The sequence below is a fragment of the Callithrix jacchus genome, chromosome 9 (assembly GCF_049354715.1).
Source record: "Callithrix jacchus isolate 240 chromosome 9, calJac240_pri, whole genome shotgun sequence".
In the NCBI taxonomy this organism is placed as follows: Eukaryota; Metazoa; Chordata; class Mammalia; order Primates; family Cebidae; genus Callithrix; species Callithrix jacchus.
This window is the reverse complement of record NC_133510.1, coordinates 68,909,783-68,925,098: the sequence shown is the minus strand read 5'-3', so window position 1 is coordinate 68,925,098 and position 15,316 is coordinate 68,909,783. Positions and strand designations below refer to the sequence as shown.

Below are 15,316 nucleotides of genomic sequence, written 5' to 3'. Positions count from 1 at the left end.
TTTGTATTATTAGCTATCTAATTTGGAAGCACCATGTTTCTTAGCAGGATGGTTTGGTCTGTCCTTGCAAACCTGCTTATTTAATTAATAAAATCAGTTGTAGGTGATTCAGTAGCATATTCTTTATGACCAAAATAATAATAAAAAGCAAGTGTTTCAAAACTTAGTGCTGTTTAAATCAAACCATTTTTGTGCACATATTTACAAGCAAAGTAGCTTGTGTGTGCTATCTGATTTCCTTCCAATATATCATCTGATCTTTCAAATAAAAATAGCCCCTTTCTGTTTTTTGTTTTCTATTGGAATATATTTTAAGTAATGTCTCTAACAAGTGGCCGAAAACTTTATTTGGAGGGGCCTTTTGCCAAATCCTTTGCACGATGGTAGGTGTTTGGTTTTGTATTTTGAGTTTTGCTGTTACCTATTGTAACTCCTGAAGCATTTGATGCTCCCACACTAAATTATTAATTTTGATTGCTTTCCTTTTAAGAGTCTTGGGAGGCCGGGCGCGGTGGCACACGCCTGTGATCCCAGCACTTGTGGAGGCTGAGGTAGGCAGATTACGAGGTCGGGAGTTTGAGACCTACCTGGCCAACATAGTAAACCGCTGTCTCTACTAAAAATACAACAACAACAAAAATTAGCCAGGTGTGGTGGTGGGTGCCTGTAATCCTAGCTACTGTGGAGGCTGAGGCAGGAGAATCGCTTGAACCTGGGAGGCAGAGGTTGCAGTGAGCTGAGATCATGCTATGGCACACCAGCCCAGGCAACGGTGCGAGACTTTGTCTCAAAAAAAAAAGAAAAAAGTCTTGGGAGAATTTTCATGACCTTTTCTGGTTGAGAACCAGTGGAATTAGACCTGGGTTTGAAATTCTGTCTCTGCATTCCTTGTCTCTGTGATTTTTGAGCCGTGTCTCTGTTCTCCTGTATGTCAGAAGGGATAATGAAAATGCTGACTTCATAGGGTTGTTGTAAGGAATAAATAGGATAAAATGTGAAAACTTCTCTACGTATAGTGTGTGGCACAAAGCAAACACTTTTTTTTTCCTTTCTCTAACGCCGACTAAACATCTCAGGAGCAAACACTTAAATGTTAGCTTTCATTATAATAGATTAGGAATTGATAGACTTCTATAAAGGGCCAGATAATAAATACTTTAAAAATTTTTTCAAATTTTATTTAGATAGAAATGGAGTCTTGCTATGTTGCCTAGGCTGGTCTCAAACTCCGGGGCTCAAAGGATCCTTGGCTTCTTAAATACTGTGTGTGTGTGTGTGTGTGTACACACTGGGCCATTTAAGAAAACATGGTTTTGTGGGCCAACAATTTGGGCAGGGATAATTTCAGTGATTATTTTGCTCTATATTGTTGCCAACTGGGGTCATTGAGTGGTTTTCTTCCCCCTTACCTAGTAGATGGGTTGCTCTGGATAGTCTAAGATGGCTTGTTCACATGTTTGCTGCCTTGACAGGGCAGGTGGAGGGTGGGCTTAGCCAGGACTATTGATTGGAGCCTCAACACATGGCCTCTCCAGCATGCTACCTCCTTTTTTTTTTAAATGATAAAACATTGCCATTATGAATCTCAGTTCCTGTAACACTTTGTTGCCATCAGTGTTTACTGGGGTGTGTGGCACTTTTGCTTGTACTCCCCAGACCACTGCTTTGAGTCTTTTAAGTTTTTGGCTTTGTAGGCTGATTCTTAGCTGGGGTCTGGAGCAGTACATTTGCTGTGTAGGTGACATCTTAATATATTGGGCACTTAATTTGCTATGTGTAAGCTGCCTTACTAGGCATACCCAGGAGCTATTTCAGAAACTTAAAATGCACCTTAAAGAAGGAAATCCTTCGATATGTGACAACATGGATGAACTTTGAGGACATTATGCTAAGGGAAATAAAGCAGTCACAGAAGCACAAATAATATGATTCCACTTGTATGTGATATCTAAGGGAATCAAGCTCATAAGGAGAGAGTAGAATGGTGGTTGCTAGGGGATATAGGGAACGGGAAATGAGACATTGCTGTTGTATGAAGTTTCAGTTATCCAAGATTAGTAAGTTCTGCTTTATAACATCATGCCTATAGATGATATTAGTACTATTTGTGTGTCATTGTATTTTACACACAAAATTTTGTTAAAAAGGTATATCTCATGTTAAAGTTTCTTATTGTAATTTTTTTAAAGAAACAACTTTGGAGTTAATCATTTGAGATAAAAAGGCAGTAAAACATCAGAACTTAGTGTTTTTCTGTTTATTTACCCCATCCCCATATTCTTGTTAAAACAATAAATTTTGGGAGGGCAGAGTCTGGGGACAGGCCAGGTACTAGAAAGGGCAGGGTCAATGATGGGTCCAGTTGCAAGAGGGGCTAATAGACTTGACTTGAAGCTGTGCTTGCATAATCACTCTGTTTTTGCTTGAATTCTGTTTATCTGGAGTGACTTATGGTGTGGTAGCTAAGTATTCTTTGTCTTACTGTTTAGGATTTAGAGGGTCATATGCAGTCAACTCCCCATCACTACTGCCTCTCCTTGGAGTCTCTGGAATGGCCTTTTAGTTTACATTTGTCTTCTTGTTATTTCTCTCCTATCAGCCTATTGACATTTAATACTCTAAGATGATATTTTTTAGTTTGGATGTGTTTACGTCATATTTATCTATATATATTAAAATTGCAAACCCTTTACTGTAGGTGAGGTAATAGTACCTAGCTCAGAGTGTTCTGAGACTTGCTTAAAGTGCTTCAGAAAAAATGTTAACTATTACTGTTATTGGATAACCATCTTCTAAACTTCCTTTTTTAGAAACTGATTCAGCAGTACAGAAAGAACTTAGAAACCAGACACCTGCTCCATCTGCAGCTCAAACTTCTGCTCCCTCTAAGTACCACCGAACTCGATCTGGGGGAGCCAGGGATGAACGATATCGATCAGGTGAGGAGAAGCCACAGAATGGCCAGCTGAATCATTTTCCTAACTGTAGTATGAACTGCGTATCCTGAGAGCTTCTAATATTTGTGTTTTGTTTTGTTTTGTTTTCCCTTGAGGCGTCAACAGGTCTATATTAACTCATTCACCAATCATTTTTTTTTGTACCCTACTATGTGTCAGATATAGTAGGTACTCAGTAATTTCCTGGAAATGCTGTTTCTGGCTGGGAGCAGTGGCTCACACCTGTAATCCCAGCACTTTGGAAGGCCAAGGTGGGCAGATCACTTGAGGTGAAGAGTTTGAGACCAGCCTGGCCAACATGGTGAAATCCAGTCTCTACTTAAAATATGAAAATTAGCCAGGCATGGTGGTGGGCGCCTGTAATCCTAGCTACTCAGGAGGCCGAGGCAGGAGAAGCACTCGAACCCAGGAGGTGGAGATTGTAGTGAGCCAAGATCCCATCACTGCCCTTCAGTCTGGGCGACAGAGTGAGACTCTGTCTCAAATTTAAAAAAGGGAAAAAAAAAGATGGTTTCTGCCCTCAAGGAACTTAATAGTTTAAAAAGAGAGCCAGACAAGGATACAGGCACAAAGACCATATGAATAAATAATAAGAAAATGAAAGGTTGGGTCTCGTGGATGGTGCTGGGAGAGCTCAGTGGATTCTATTGGAAGAGGCAGGTTCTTCTGCGTTTGCCAGAGCTGTTGTGTAACTAGTCTTTTTTAACTGATGGAGCTAAAAGAAAACTCACAATGAAGTTTCAAATTACCTATTTCTTCTAACCCAAAAAGTACCCATGGGAAAGAAAAGGGCAAGGTGCGCCTGCCTGGCAATGGGAGCGTGTACCAGGTGGCCAGTACCAGATGTGCGGCTTTGATAAGCGGAGGAGTGGATTGGAGATCCCCAGAGCATGTGTGGTGCAGCAGGCCCTTCCAATGCCCACTTCCTGTCCATTGCACTTAGAGTAGTCTCTGCAGCACATTTCTTGTTTTAAGAAGTGGCAAAATGAAGCCAGAAGAAGAATGGGGATATTATTTATTTTCTTCAGATTTTTGTCTTCTTTGTACTGACCAAGGTTGCCTTAACGTTTTCTTGAATTGAAAAGCACAGTCGGTATCACATTCTCTCAAAAACTGCTTTGGAGAAAATGAGGAGGCTGGGTGCGGTGGCTCACGCCTTTAATCCTAGCACTTTGGGAGGCTGAGGTAGGTGGATCACCTGAGGTCAGGAGTTCAAGACCAGCCTGGCCATCATGGTGAAACCCCATTTAAAAAAAAGAGAGAGAGAGAAAATGAGGAGAGGACACAGTTCCAGAGCTACATCAGCCATTTTGTCAGCTGATTTTACTAGACAGATATTTTCACACACAGAAGGAGAAAATGATGAGAAGTCTTCAGTTAAGGAAAAAAAAAAATGGAGGTTGTAATTTTATACCAAAACTGTCTTGAGTGATCAGGAGAGGGTTGCTCAGAGAACAAGACATCTTAAGCTGAGTCATGGTAGATAGACAAGAGTTAGCCACAGAAATAGTGTTCAGAACTTAGAATGCAAGGGCCAGAAAGAGGTGGGAGATGAGGCTAGAAGGATTACCAGAGACCAGATCTTGTGGGATCTTGAATGTCACTGAAGTATTTTCAGTAGAGCAGTAACATCATTAGGTTTGTATTTGTTGTAATAGCTCACTCCAGCTGTAGACTGGAGTGCCTGGCACAGAGCCTACCATATATAAGAGCTAAACAGATATTTTGCAGAAAGAAGGGAATTGAAGTATTTACTAGTAGGCTGGGTGCTGTGGCTTACACCTGTAATCCCAGCACTTTGGGAGGCTGAAATGGATGGATCACTTTAGGTCAGGAGTTCGAGACCAGCCTGGTCAACATGGTGAAATCCCATCTTTACTAAAAATGGGAAAAAAAATTATCTGGGCATGGTGAGGCACACCTGTAATCCTAGCTACTCGGAGGCTGAGGTGGGAGGTTTGCTTGAACCTGGGAGGCAGAGGTTGCAGTGAGCCAAGATTACACCGTTGCACACTCCAGCCTGGGTAACAGAACGAGACTCCATCTAAAAAAAAAAAGTAGTGGTTACTAGTTAAGGAATGGATTAGAGAAAGGGAGGGCTGGAAGTAGCACAGCATTCAGGTGCTCCCCTTTGTTGCCAATCACCTAAGCCTGATTTTCCAGCCACCTAGTGTTGCCTTTTGAGGCTGGAGCCCAGGTTCAGCAGCAGCATGTTCCAACCTGTCCAGAAGGGTTTTTAGCCTTTACAGCTTTCATCCCTGGCCTTCTGGGAGTTTTCATGTTGTTTTACCTTTGTTTTTCCAGCATGTAATAAAGAATTATTAAGGAACCAAAAAGGTGATTTCAACATTCTATATCCAAGCCAATCACATATAAAAAAGTTTTCTGTGAGCTTATTTAGCACTATAAAATTTTGTGCTTCACCTTAATGAAGTCAACTGATGCCTGAGATGGAAAGTGATCTTACTGTAAGTCATTCTAACTCCCTTGATGTTAAAACTCAGCTGTGCTCTGTAGTCCCCGCTCTTTTGCACCACTGCTTTCAGATTACCCCAAGTATTATAAAGTATATGCTGTGGATCAGATACTAGTCAGCTTACTGTGGAGACAGTTGGCTAGGTGCAGGTGTACTGGAGAGTCTTTAACAATTTTATGTTTATCGCACTGTTTTTCTGTGTGTGTGTGTGTGTGTGTGTGTGTGTGTGTGTTTTTAAAGGATAGTAACAAGAAGTGGGCCAGAACGAGGTGAAGTAGGGGAGAAAAAGTGATTTAAAAGTGATTTTAAAACCCTGAAAATACTGAAAGCAATGAGAATCCTGCAATACTGTCAGGAGGGGAACATGAAAAGGGAATGCAAGTATAGACTTTGGGTGAAAATCAAATTTTTCAATATATTAGGAATTGCTCAACTAAATAGTGAAAAAAAGCTCAGCATGTGAAAGAAATAGAGTTTCTGAGAATTCTGGCTTCGAAAAAGAAGAAAGAAAAGAAACCAGCAGGGTGTGGTGGCTCATGCCTGTAATCCCAGCACTCAGGGATGCCGAGGCAGGAGGATCACTTGTGAAGAGACCAGCAGCAGCTGCAGAGGTGGGGCAGATAAGTAGCGGAGTTTGATGGTAGCTGAACTTGTTTCTGTTTGCTACTCCAGTCATAATTTACATGTCATATGCAAAAATAGCTGAATAATGTAGGGTATGTTTAATAAAAGTTGCAGGAATTCAGAATAAAGTGATGGCTACATAAGAAGGATTTTACATTAATGCTGATGAGTGTAATTATAAAATCCTTTCTTATTTGATGGAGGCTTATTAACACCTAGAACATTTCAACCAATCATAATCAAATCTAAGTAGACTTAGTGTTCACATTTCAGACGCAGTATAAATAACTTACCTTTATTCAGAGTTTAGATTATCTGACCTGATTCTGTTCTTTGTGCTTTAGCCAAGAGGGAGCTTACATTTCAAGTATACTGCCTTATTAGTATATTTCTTTTTCCTGCACATCCAGGCATGATGTGCCTCCCTACACACTTAGTATGGTCTCAAATGTAGAAAACACAAATTAATGCCTGAGATGGAAAGTGATCATACTATAAGTCATTCTGACTCCCTTGATGTTAATCTCTTGAGGAGGTAGGTACCTCAAACAAAACAACAAAAATAACGCAGGACATTAAGGGAGTAATCGTATCACCTTATTCAGCTCAAACATGAGTATTGGTAAATGATACCCAGCTTTCACATGCTTCTGGGAGAGATGGCCAAAGTCAGCTGTGTCTGGGGATTGACCTCTGGAAGTGACTTCTTTATCAAAGATCAAGATGAATTGTGTGTTGGTGAATGAGTCAAATTCAGTAAAGAGAGCTGCCTGTTCTTGTCAGTTAGAGTCTTTGCTAATAGATAGCTGAACATCTCCTTTTGACACTGGTGTTTGGGTCAAGGTTTATCATGTTTGAAAATGGTTGGGTGGCTTGATTTGTTTTGTGATCTGATGCTATGAATCGTTGTGACAGGGAAAAATATGCTCTTTAATTACTAATTATCCAAATGTTACAGGCCTTCTAAAGCTTACTTAATGTGAATAGTTCCCTAGCTTTGTCCAGTTTGCCATTACATGTTTCGTATCACATATAAAAAATACTTTTGGAAATGTACTCTTAATAAATGTGAAAATTTGATTTGCTGTTTGTTGCTGACAAAGTGCTTTCTCAGTAGAAATGATTAATATTTTTTTTTTAAATGAGATGCAGTCTTGCTCTTGTTGGCCAGGGTGGAGTGTAATGGTGTGATCTTAGCTCACTGCAACCTCTCTTCCCAGGTTCAAGTGCTTCTCCTGCCCCAGCTTCCTGAGTAGCTGGGATTACAGGCACCTACCACCACATCTGGCTAATTTTTTTTTTTTTTTTTAGTAGAGACGGGCTTTCACCATGTTGGCCAAGCTGGTCTTGAACTCCTGACCTCAGGTGATCCACCTGCGTCAGCCTCCCAAAGTGCTGGGATTACAGGTGTGAGCCACTGCACCCGGCTTAATTATTTATTTTCTAACACAGCTAAGAATCATTTTTCCTTCTAATATAAAGACATTTTTCTCATTTTAACATACCTAAAATCGGAATGTTTTATATAAGATGGCATCATAGATTCAATTAAATATGCAATCGTGACTCAACTAAGTACATCCCAAGGATACTGCAATTGTGTAACCAGTATAAATGCAGTATAAAATTATTTTATTTCAGAGCCAAAATTAAGTTGGTAATGTCTTAAAAGTAATAGCCTAACAGTTTGGCAATATCTTTAAAATTTTAAATAGTCATATTCTTTATCCAGAAATTATACTTTAAGGAATTTATTTTATATAAACAATCATGTGCACAAAGATGTATACATATATATACAAAGATGTTTGTAGTATTGTATATAGTACAATGGTTAAATAAGTCATAGAATGTTCACACAGTAGAATTTTATGAAAGTTAACAAGAGAAAAATGAGGTAGATGTATTTGTGCAAATATCGAAGGATGTACAAAATACTTTCTTTTTTTTTTTTTCTTTTGAGGCAGGGTCTCACTCTGTTGCTCAGGCTGGAGTGCAGTGGCACAATCATGGCTCACTGCAGCTTCCAACTCCTGAGTTCAAGCAATCCTCCTGCCTCAGCCTCTTGAGTAGTTGGAACTACAGGCACACGCTACTGTGCCAGGTTAACTTATTTTATTTTTTGTAGAGATGGGATCTCACTTTGTTGCCCATGCTGGTCTCAAACTCCTGGTTTTAAGCAATCCTCCCGCCTTGGCCTCCCCAAGTGGTAGGATTACAGGAATAATATTTATAACATTATTATAATAATATAAACATATGTTAGTGTGTTTACAGACATGGAGACCTGAAAAAATATATACCAAACTATTGAGGCGGGATTATTTTTGGGAAGTGGTGGGTCAAGGGAAAATTTTCACTTTAGCATTATGTATATTCACATCTTTTTGCAATATGTATTTTTTTTTCAATATTTTATTACGGTAAACTACCCATAAATTTATGAGTATTGTAAATTTTAAAGATAGGTTTTAAGATTTTAGGGTCTTAATTACTATTATTATTATTATTGACAGAGTTTCATTCTGTTGCCCCAGCTGGAATGCAGTGGCACTATCTTGGCTCATTGCAACCTCCACCTCCTGGGTTAAATTGATTATCGTGCCTCAGTTTCCCAAGTAGCTGGACATGCCACTACCCCCAGCTAATTTTTGTATTTTTAATAAAGATGGGGTTTCCCTATGTTGGCTAGGCTGGTCTCGAACTCCTGGCCTCAAGCAATCCACCCACCTTGGCCTCTCAGTGTGCTGGGATTACAGCTGTGAGCCAGTGCCCCTGGCCCAGTTATTGTTCTTAATGACTTTTACTCTAAGTATGGATTCTTGTGATTCAATGCTGGAGCTAAATGCAGTATAACTCCCTTTGCCACCCTAACTGTGAACTTTTCTGTCTCTGTCCAAATCTAATCTCTGATCTGGTGATGGCTGGCACTGGCACACCAAGATCATTTTATTTCTGATACACTCCTCATACCATAGAAGGTAAGTTGAATTCTGTTCAGTAAGCATTTATTGTAGACCTCCTATGATTTGAGCAAAATGTTAGATTGTCAGAGAAACATAGATGAAAACATGGGAGTTTTTCTTGTTTGTGTTTTTTTTTTTGAAATAGGGTTCCGCTCTGTTGTCCAGACTGAATTGGAGTGGCACAGTCTCCACATCCTCCAACCTCCACCTCCTGGGCTCAGACTATCCTTTTCCTCCTTAGCCTGGGTAGCTGGGACTACAGAGACACCCTGCCATGCCTGGATAATTTTTGTATTTTTTGTGGAGACAGGGTTTCACCATGTTGCCCAGGCTGGAGTTGTTGTTTTTTTCCAATACAAGGTACAGAGGTGACACAGAAGAGGGAGACGGGAAGGCATACAGTGTCAAGAATGGGCTTCAGAGTGGAGGTGGTGATGTCTAAGCCATTTTGAAGGATGAATAGCTGTTTGCTATGTGAATATTCCAGGCAGAAGAGACATAATTTATCAAGGCATAGCAATGTGAAATAGAAAATTAAAATATCCCCTCTTCTTCCTCTCCACCCTGCCCACAGAGTAGTGCCCTAATTAATGCTGTGGTATCCTGTTTCAAAAGTTAGTTGTAGCTGCCTCTGCAAGAGGTCATTACCTTAGAAATTCAGGGAAAATGGTATGATTGCTTGTTGGCTGGCAAGGAATTCCTTGGACTTTACCTCTCTGCTTTATGACTCAGCCCACCCACACATCTGCCTTTCACTCTATCCTTATCTATCTATAAAAAAATCCTAACAGGTGGCTGGGCGCGGTGGCTCACCTTAATCCCAGCACTTTGAGAGGCTCAAGGTGGGCAGATCATGAGGTTAGGAGTTCAAAATTAGTGTGGTCAATATGATGAAACCCTGTCTCTACTGAAAATACAAAAAAATTAGCCAGACGCACCTGTAATCTCAGCTACTCAGGAGGCTGAGGCAGGAGGATCGCTTGAACCTGGGAGGCGGAGGTTGCAGTGAGCTGAGATCATGCCACTGCACTCTAGCCTGGGTGACAGAGCAAGACTTCATCTCAAAAAAAAAAAAAAAAAAAAAAAAGAAAGAAAGAAAAGAAAAGAAAAATCCTAACAGATAAGGAAGAGCACTCAGTTTAAAGCCTGGCTGTGCCACTCATTGACCATGTGCTAACTACTTGGTAAAAACAAGCCAAGAGGGCTGGGCACGGTGGCTCACGCCTGTAATCCCGGCACTTTGGGAGGCCAAGGCGGGTGGATCACCTGAGGTCAGGAGTTCGAGACTAGCCTGACCAATGTGGTGAAACCCCGTCTCTACTAAAAATACAAAAATCAGCCAGGCATGGTGGTCTGTGCCTGTTACTTGGAAGACTGGGGCAGGAGAATTGCTTGAACCTGGGAAGTGGAGGTTGCAGTAAGTGGAGATCAAGCTGCTATACTCTAGCCTGGGTGACAGAGCAACACTCAAAAAAAAAAAAAAAAAAGGTGGGGGGGAGGAAGAAAGAAAAAAAGAATAGGAGCAGATACTTTGAAACTAAAAATAACGATTTCACTTATCTTTTTGGAAACATGGGAAAAGAAAAGTTCCAGTTTTATCCATGGATGTGGGGGGAAGTGGACACTCTTTTATCTTGGTGGTAAAAGTATTAATTCTTAATGTTACTAATGAGATTGGACATTTAGAGATATGTTTACTGGCCATTTGTGCTTTTTCTCTAAACTACCTTTTCCTTGCCTAAGCCTATTTTTTTAAGTTGGATTGTTTGTGTTTTTTTTTTTTTCCTTCTTACTTGCAAGGGCTTTTTTTATCCTAAAGATACTAACATTTAAATTGTACCATAGGTATTTGCCAATGCAGATAGACAAGAAAAATCAATGTAAGAATTAGAAAAGAAGTAAAACTGTTATTTGCAGCTTATGTGATCATTTATTTAGAAAACACAAGAGAATCAATGACAGAATTAAGACAATTCAGTCAGCAAAATATAAAATTAGTACAGAAATCAGCGGCCTTCACATATGCAAATAAACAGTTAAAAGATACAAATCACAAGGTCAGGAGATAGAGACCATCCTGGCTAACACAGTGACACCTCATCTCTACTAAAAATAGAAAACATTGGCGGGGCGTGGTGGCACGCTCCAGTAGTCCCAGCTTCTTGGAAGGCTGAGGCAGAAGAATCGATTGAACCTAGAAGGGGGAGGTTGCAGCAAGCTGAGATTGTGCCACTGCACTCCAGCCTGGGCAACAAGAGTGAAACAAGTGATACTCCGTCCAAAAAAAAAAAAAGATACAGTAGTAGAGCAAACATCGTTTACAAAAGCAATAAAGATAAAATATATTTAGGAATAAACCTAATAAATATCTAAAACCTTTATTTAAAAAACTTTAAAACCCTGAAAGACAAAACAGTAGACCTGAGAAATGGAAAGACATCCCTTGTTCCTAGGGCAGTTTAACATCATGAAGATGCCAGGTCTGTCTAAATTGCTTTATACATCTAATCTAATCCCAATCAAAATAGTGTCAAATTTATTTACAGAGCTAGACAGCTCAGTTTTTAAGTTCATTTGGGAAAATAAACAGATAAGAATAACTAAGAGAACACTGAGAAAAGCTATAAGGAGTGACTGCACCTACTAGATACTAGAACATCCTATGGAGACTATAATTAAAACAATTTGGTATAGCCCACAAATTAGCAGGCCAACCATTAGAATAACAAGTTGAGAGGTAGGCGTATATCTGGGAATTTAATATACAATAAAGATGACATTACAAATCACCAGGACAAAAAATGAACTTTTAAATAAATGACACTAGGACAGCTGGAAAAAGATTAATTAGATTCATACCTCACACCATGTATAAGCATAAACTTCAGGTGGGTGCAGTGGCTCACACCTGTAATCCCAGGGATTTGGAAGGCTAAAGTGGGTGAATCACTTAAAGTCAGGAGTTCGACGCCAGGCTGCCCAATATGGTGAAACCCTGTCTCGACTAAAAATACAAAAAAATTAGCTGGGTGTGATGGTGAGTGCTTACGGTCCCAGCTACTCAGGAGGCTGAGGCATGAGAATCACCTGAACCCAGGAGGTAGAGGCTGCTGCGAGCCAAGATTATGCCTCTGCACTCCGGCCTGGGTGACAAAGCAAGACTTTGTTTCAAAAAACAAAAGCATAAACTTAAAAAATCAGGGATCTATATGTAAAAAAGAAACCATATTAAGTGCCAAACAAGGCCAGGTACCATGGCCCATGCCTGTAATCCCAGCATTTTGGGAGGCCGAGGTGGGTGGATCACCTAAGATTAGAATAGCCTGGCCAACATGATGAAACCCTGTCTCTACTTAAAATACAAAAATTAGCAGGTGGTGGTGGCAGTGAGCCCTGTAATCCCAGCTACTCAGGACCCTGAGGCAGGAGGATCGCTTGAACCCAGGAGGCAGAGGTTGCAGTAAGCCAGGATTACGATTACACCACTGCAGTCCAACCTGGGCAACAAGAGCAAAACTGTCTCCAAAAAAAAAAAAAAAAGTGCCAAATAAAAACATCACCGAATTTTCCTATAATACAGCCTTATGGGAAAGCTCAGAAGCAGATGTAATTTTTAAAACTACATGAAAATATTTTTGTTGTGGTTAAAAAACACATACATTTATCCTTTTGACAGTGTTTAAGTATACATTACAGTATTGGTAACTGTATGCATGCTGTTGTACAGCAGATCTCTAGAACTTGTTCATCTGTGTGACTGAAAATCCATACCTGTTGAACAACAGCTCATTTCCCCTCCTCTCAGCCTCTCCCAATCACCATTCTACTTCCTGCTTCTGTGAATTTGAGTACATCATATAACTGGAATCATGCAGTATTTGTTTATTTGTAATTGGCGTATTTTACTCTGCACAGTGTCGTCAGGGTTCATCCATGTTGTAGCATATGATGGGATTTCCTTCTTTTTTTAAGGTTGTATAATATTTCTTTGTATGTATATACCATGTTTTGTTTATTCCACCACAATGGAGATTTGGTTGCTTCCACATCTTAGTTGTTATGAACAATGCTGCAGTGAACATGGGTGTACAAAATCTCTTTGAGATCCTGTTTTCAGTTCATTTGGACAAATATCCAGGAGTGGAATTGCTAGGTCATATGGTAAATCTATTCTTATTTTTATTTATTTTTTATTTTATTTTATTTTTTTTGAGACAGAGTCTTGCTCTGTTGCTAGGCGCCAGGCTGGAGTGCGGTGGCGGGATCTCGGCTCACTGCAACCTCCGCCTCCCGGATTCAAGCAATTCTCCTGCCTTAGCCTCCTGAGTAGCTAGGATTACAGGCGCACGCCACCATGCCCAGCTAATTTTTGTATTTTTAGTAGAGACAGGGTTTCACCATGTTGGCCAGGATGGTCTTGATCTCTTGACCTCATGATCCACCTGCCTCAGCCTCCCAAAGTGCTGGGATTACAGTAAATCTATTTTTAATCTTTGAGGAAGCTCCATACTGTTTTTCATAGAAGCTATATCATTTTACAGTCTCACTAATTGTACGCAAGCATTCCACTTTCTCTGAATCCTCTTCAACACGTGTTTTCTGGTTTTTTGATCCAGGAGAAAATTCTAATAGGTGTGAGGTCGGACTGTTCTAGTGGCTGTGAAGTAATACCTCATTGTGGTTTTGATTTTCATTTCCTTGAAGAAAGTCATGTTATTAAGCATCTTTTCATATGATTGTTGGTTATTTATCTTCTTTGGAGAAATGTATATTCAAGTCCTTTGCCCATTTAAAAAATTGGGTTAATTATTTTTTTTTGTTACTGGGTTATAGGAGGTCTTTATTTTAGATATTAACACCCTACCCAACATATGGTTTGTAAATATTTCCTCCCGATTTTGCAGGTTATCTTTTTATTCTGTTGATTGTTTCCCCTGATGTGCAGAAGTTTTTAAGTTTAACGAAGTCAGGCCTATTTTTGCTCTTATTGCCTGTGTTTTTGGAGTCATATTCAATAAATTGTTGTCGAAGCCAATGTCATGAAGCTTTTTCCCTCTATTTTCTTATAGGAGTTTTAGTTTTTGGCCTTACTGTTAGGTCTTTAATCTATTTTGATTCAATTTCTATATATCATGTTAAATAAGAGCCCATTTTCATTCTTTTGCATGTGGATATTTGGTTTTCTTACACATTTGTTGAAGAAACTATCCTTTCCCCATTATGTAGTTTTGGCACCCTTGTTGAAGATCATGTGACCTTATATGAGAGGGTGTATTTCTGGGCTCTCTATTGTTCCATTGGTTTTCATGTTGGTCTTTATGCCAGTACCACACTATCTTGAATATAGGAGCTTCGTAATAACTTTTTTGTTTTTTTAAATAGGACAGAATATCACTGTGTTTCCCAGGCTGGTCTCAAACTCCTGGGCTCCAGAGATCCTCCCCCCTCCAGCCTCCGAAAGTATTGGGATTACTAGTGTGAACCACCATGCCCATTCTGTAATAGTTTCTAAATCAGCCTGTAATCCTAGCACTTTGGGAGGCCAGGGTGGGCAGATCACTTGAGGTCAGGAGTTCGAGATCAGCCTGACCAACATGGTGAAACCCTGTCTCTACTAAAAATACAAAAAGTAGCTAGGCATGGTAACACACACCTGTAGTCCCAGCTACTTGGGAGGCTGAGGCAAGAGTGTCACTTTAACCTGGGAGGCAGAGCTTGCAGTGAGCCAACCAGGATCACACCATTGCACTTCAGCCTGGACCACAGACCGAGACTCCATTTCAAAAAAATAAAGGAAAAGGAAATATGATGACTCCAGTGTTGTGCTTCTTTTTAAATATTATTTTGGCTATTTGGAATCTTTAGAGGTTATGTGTAAAAAGTTGTTTCTTCTATTTCTGGGAAAAAAAAATGCCATTGGATTTTTGATAGAGGTTGCATTGAATCTGTAAAATGTTTTGGACAGTAACGACATTTTTTTTTTTTTTTTCAGTAACGACATTTTAACAATATAAAATCTTCCAGTCTGTGAACACAGGATCTCTTTCCTATTTCTAATTTCTTTCAGAGATGTTTTGTATTTTTAATGTCACCTCCTCAGTTAAGTCTATTCCTAAGTATTTTGTTCTTTTTGATGCTATTATAAATGGAAATATTTTCTTAATATTCTTTCCAGGTAGTTCATTGTTAGTGTACTGAAAAACAACCGATTTTTTTTTTTTAAAGAGGAAACAGGATCTCCCTCCTTTGTGCCCAGGCTGGAGTGCAGCAGTGTGATCATAGCTCACTGCAGC

At 39.7% G+C, this 15,316-nt stretch overlaps 1 protein-coding gene across 16 annotated transcripts in view; it reads left to right on the top strand.

Moving 5' to 3' along the window:
- Nucleotides 1-15,316, top strand: part of DIP2B (DIP2 acetate--CoA ligase B (putative)) — a 265,368-nt gene that overhangs the window by 149,546 nt on the left and 100,506 nt on the right. For all 16 annotated transcript variants that reach the window (XM_078336631.1, XM_078336628.1, XM_035256791.3 and 13 more), the window contains exon 3: nt 2,811-2,939. In XM_078336631.1, the coding sequence (XP_078192757.1) occupies nt 2,811-2,939 (129 nt within the window). The remainder of the gene's footprint in view (nt 1-2,810; nt 2,940-15,316) is intronic.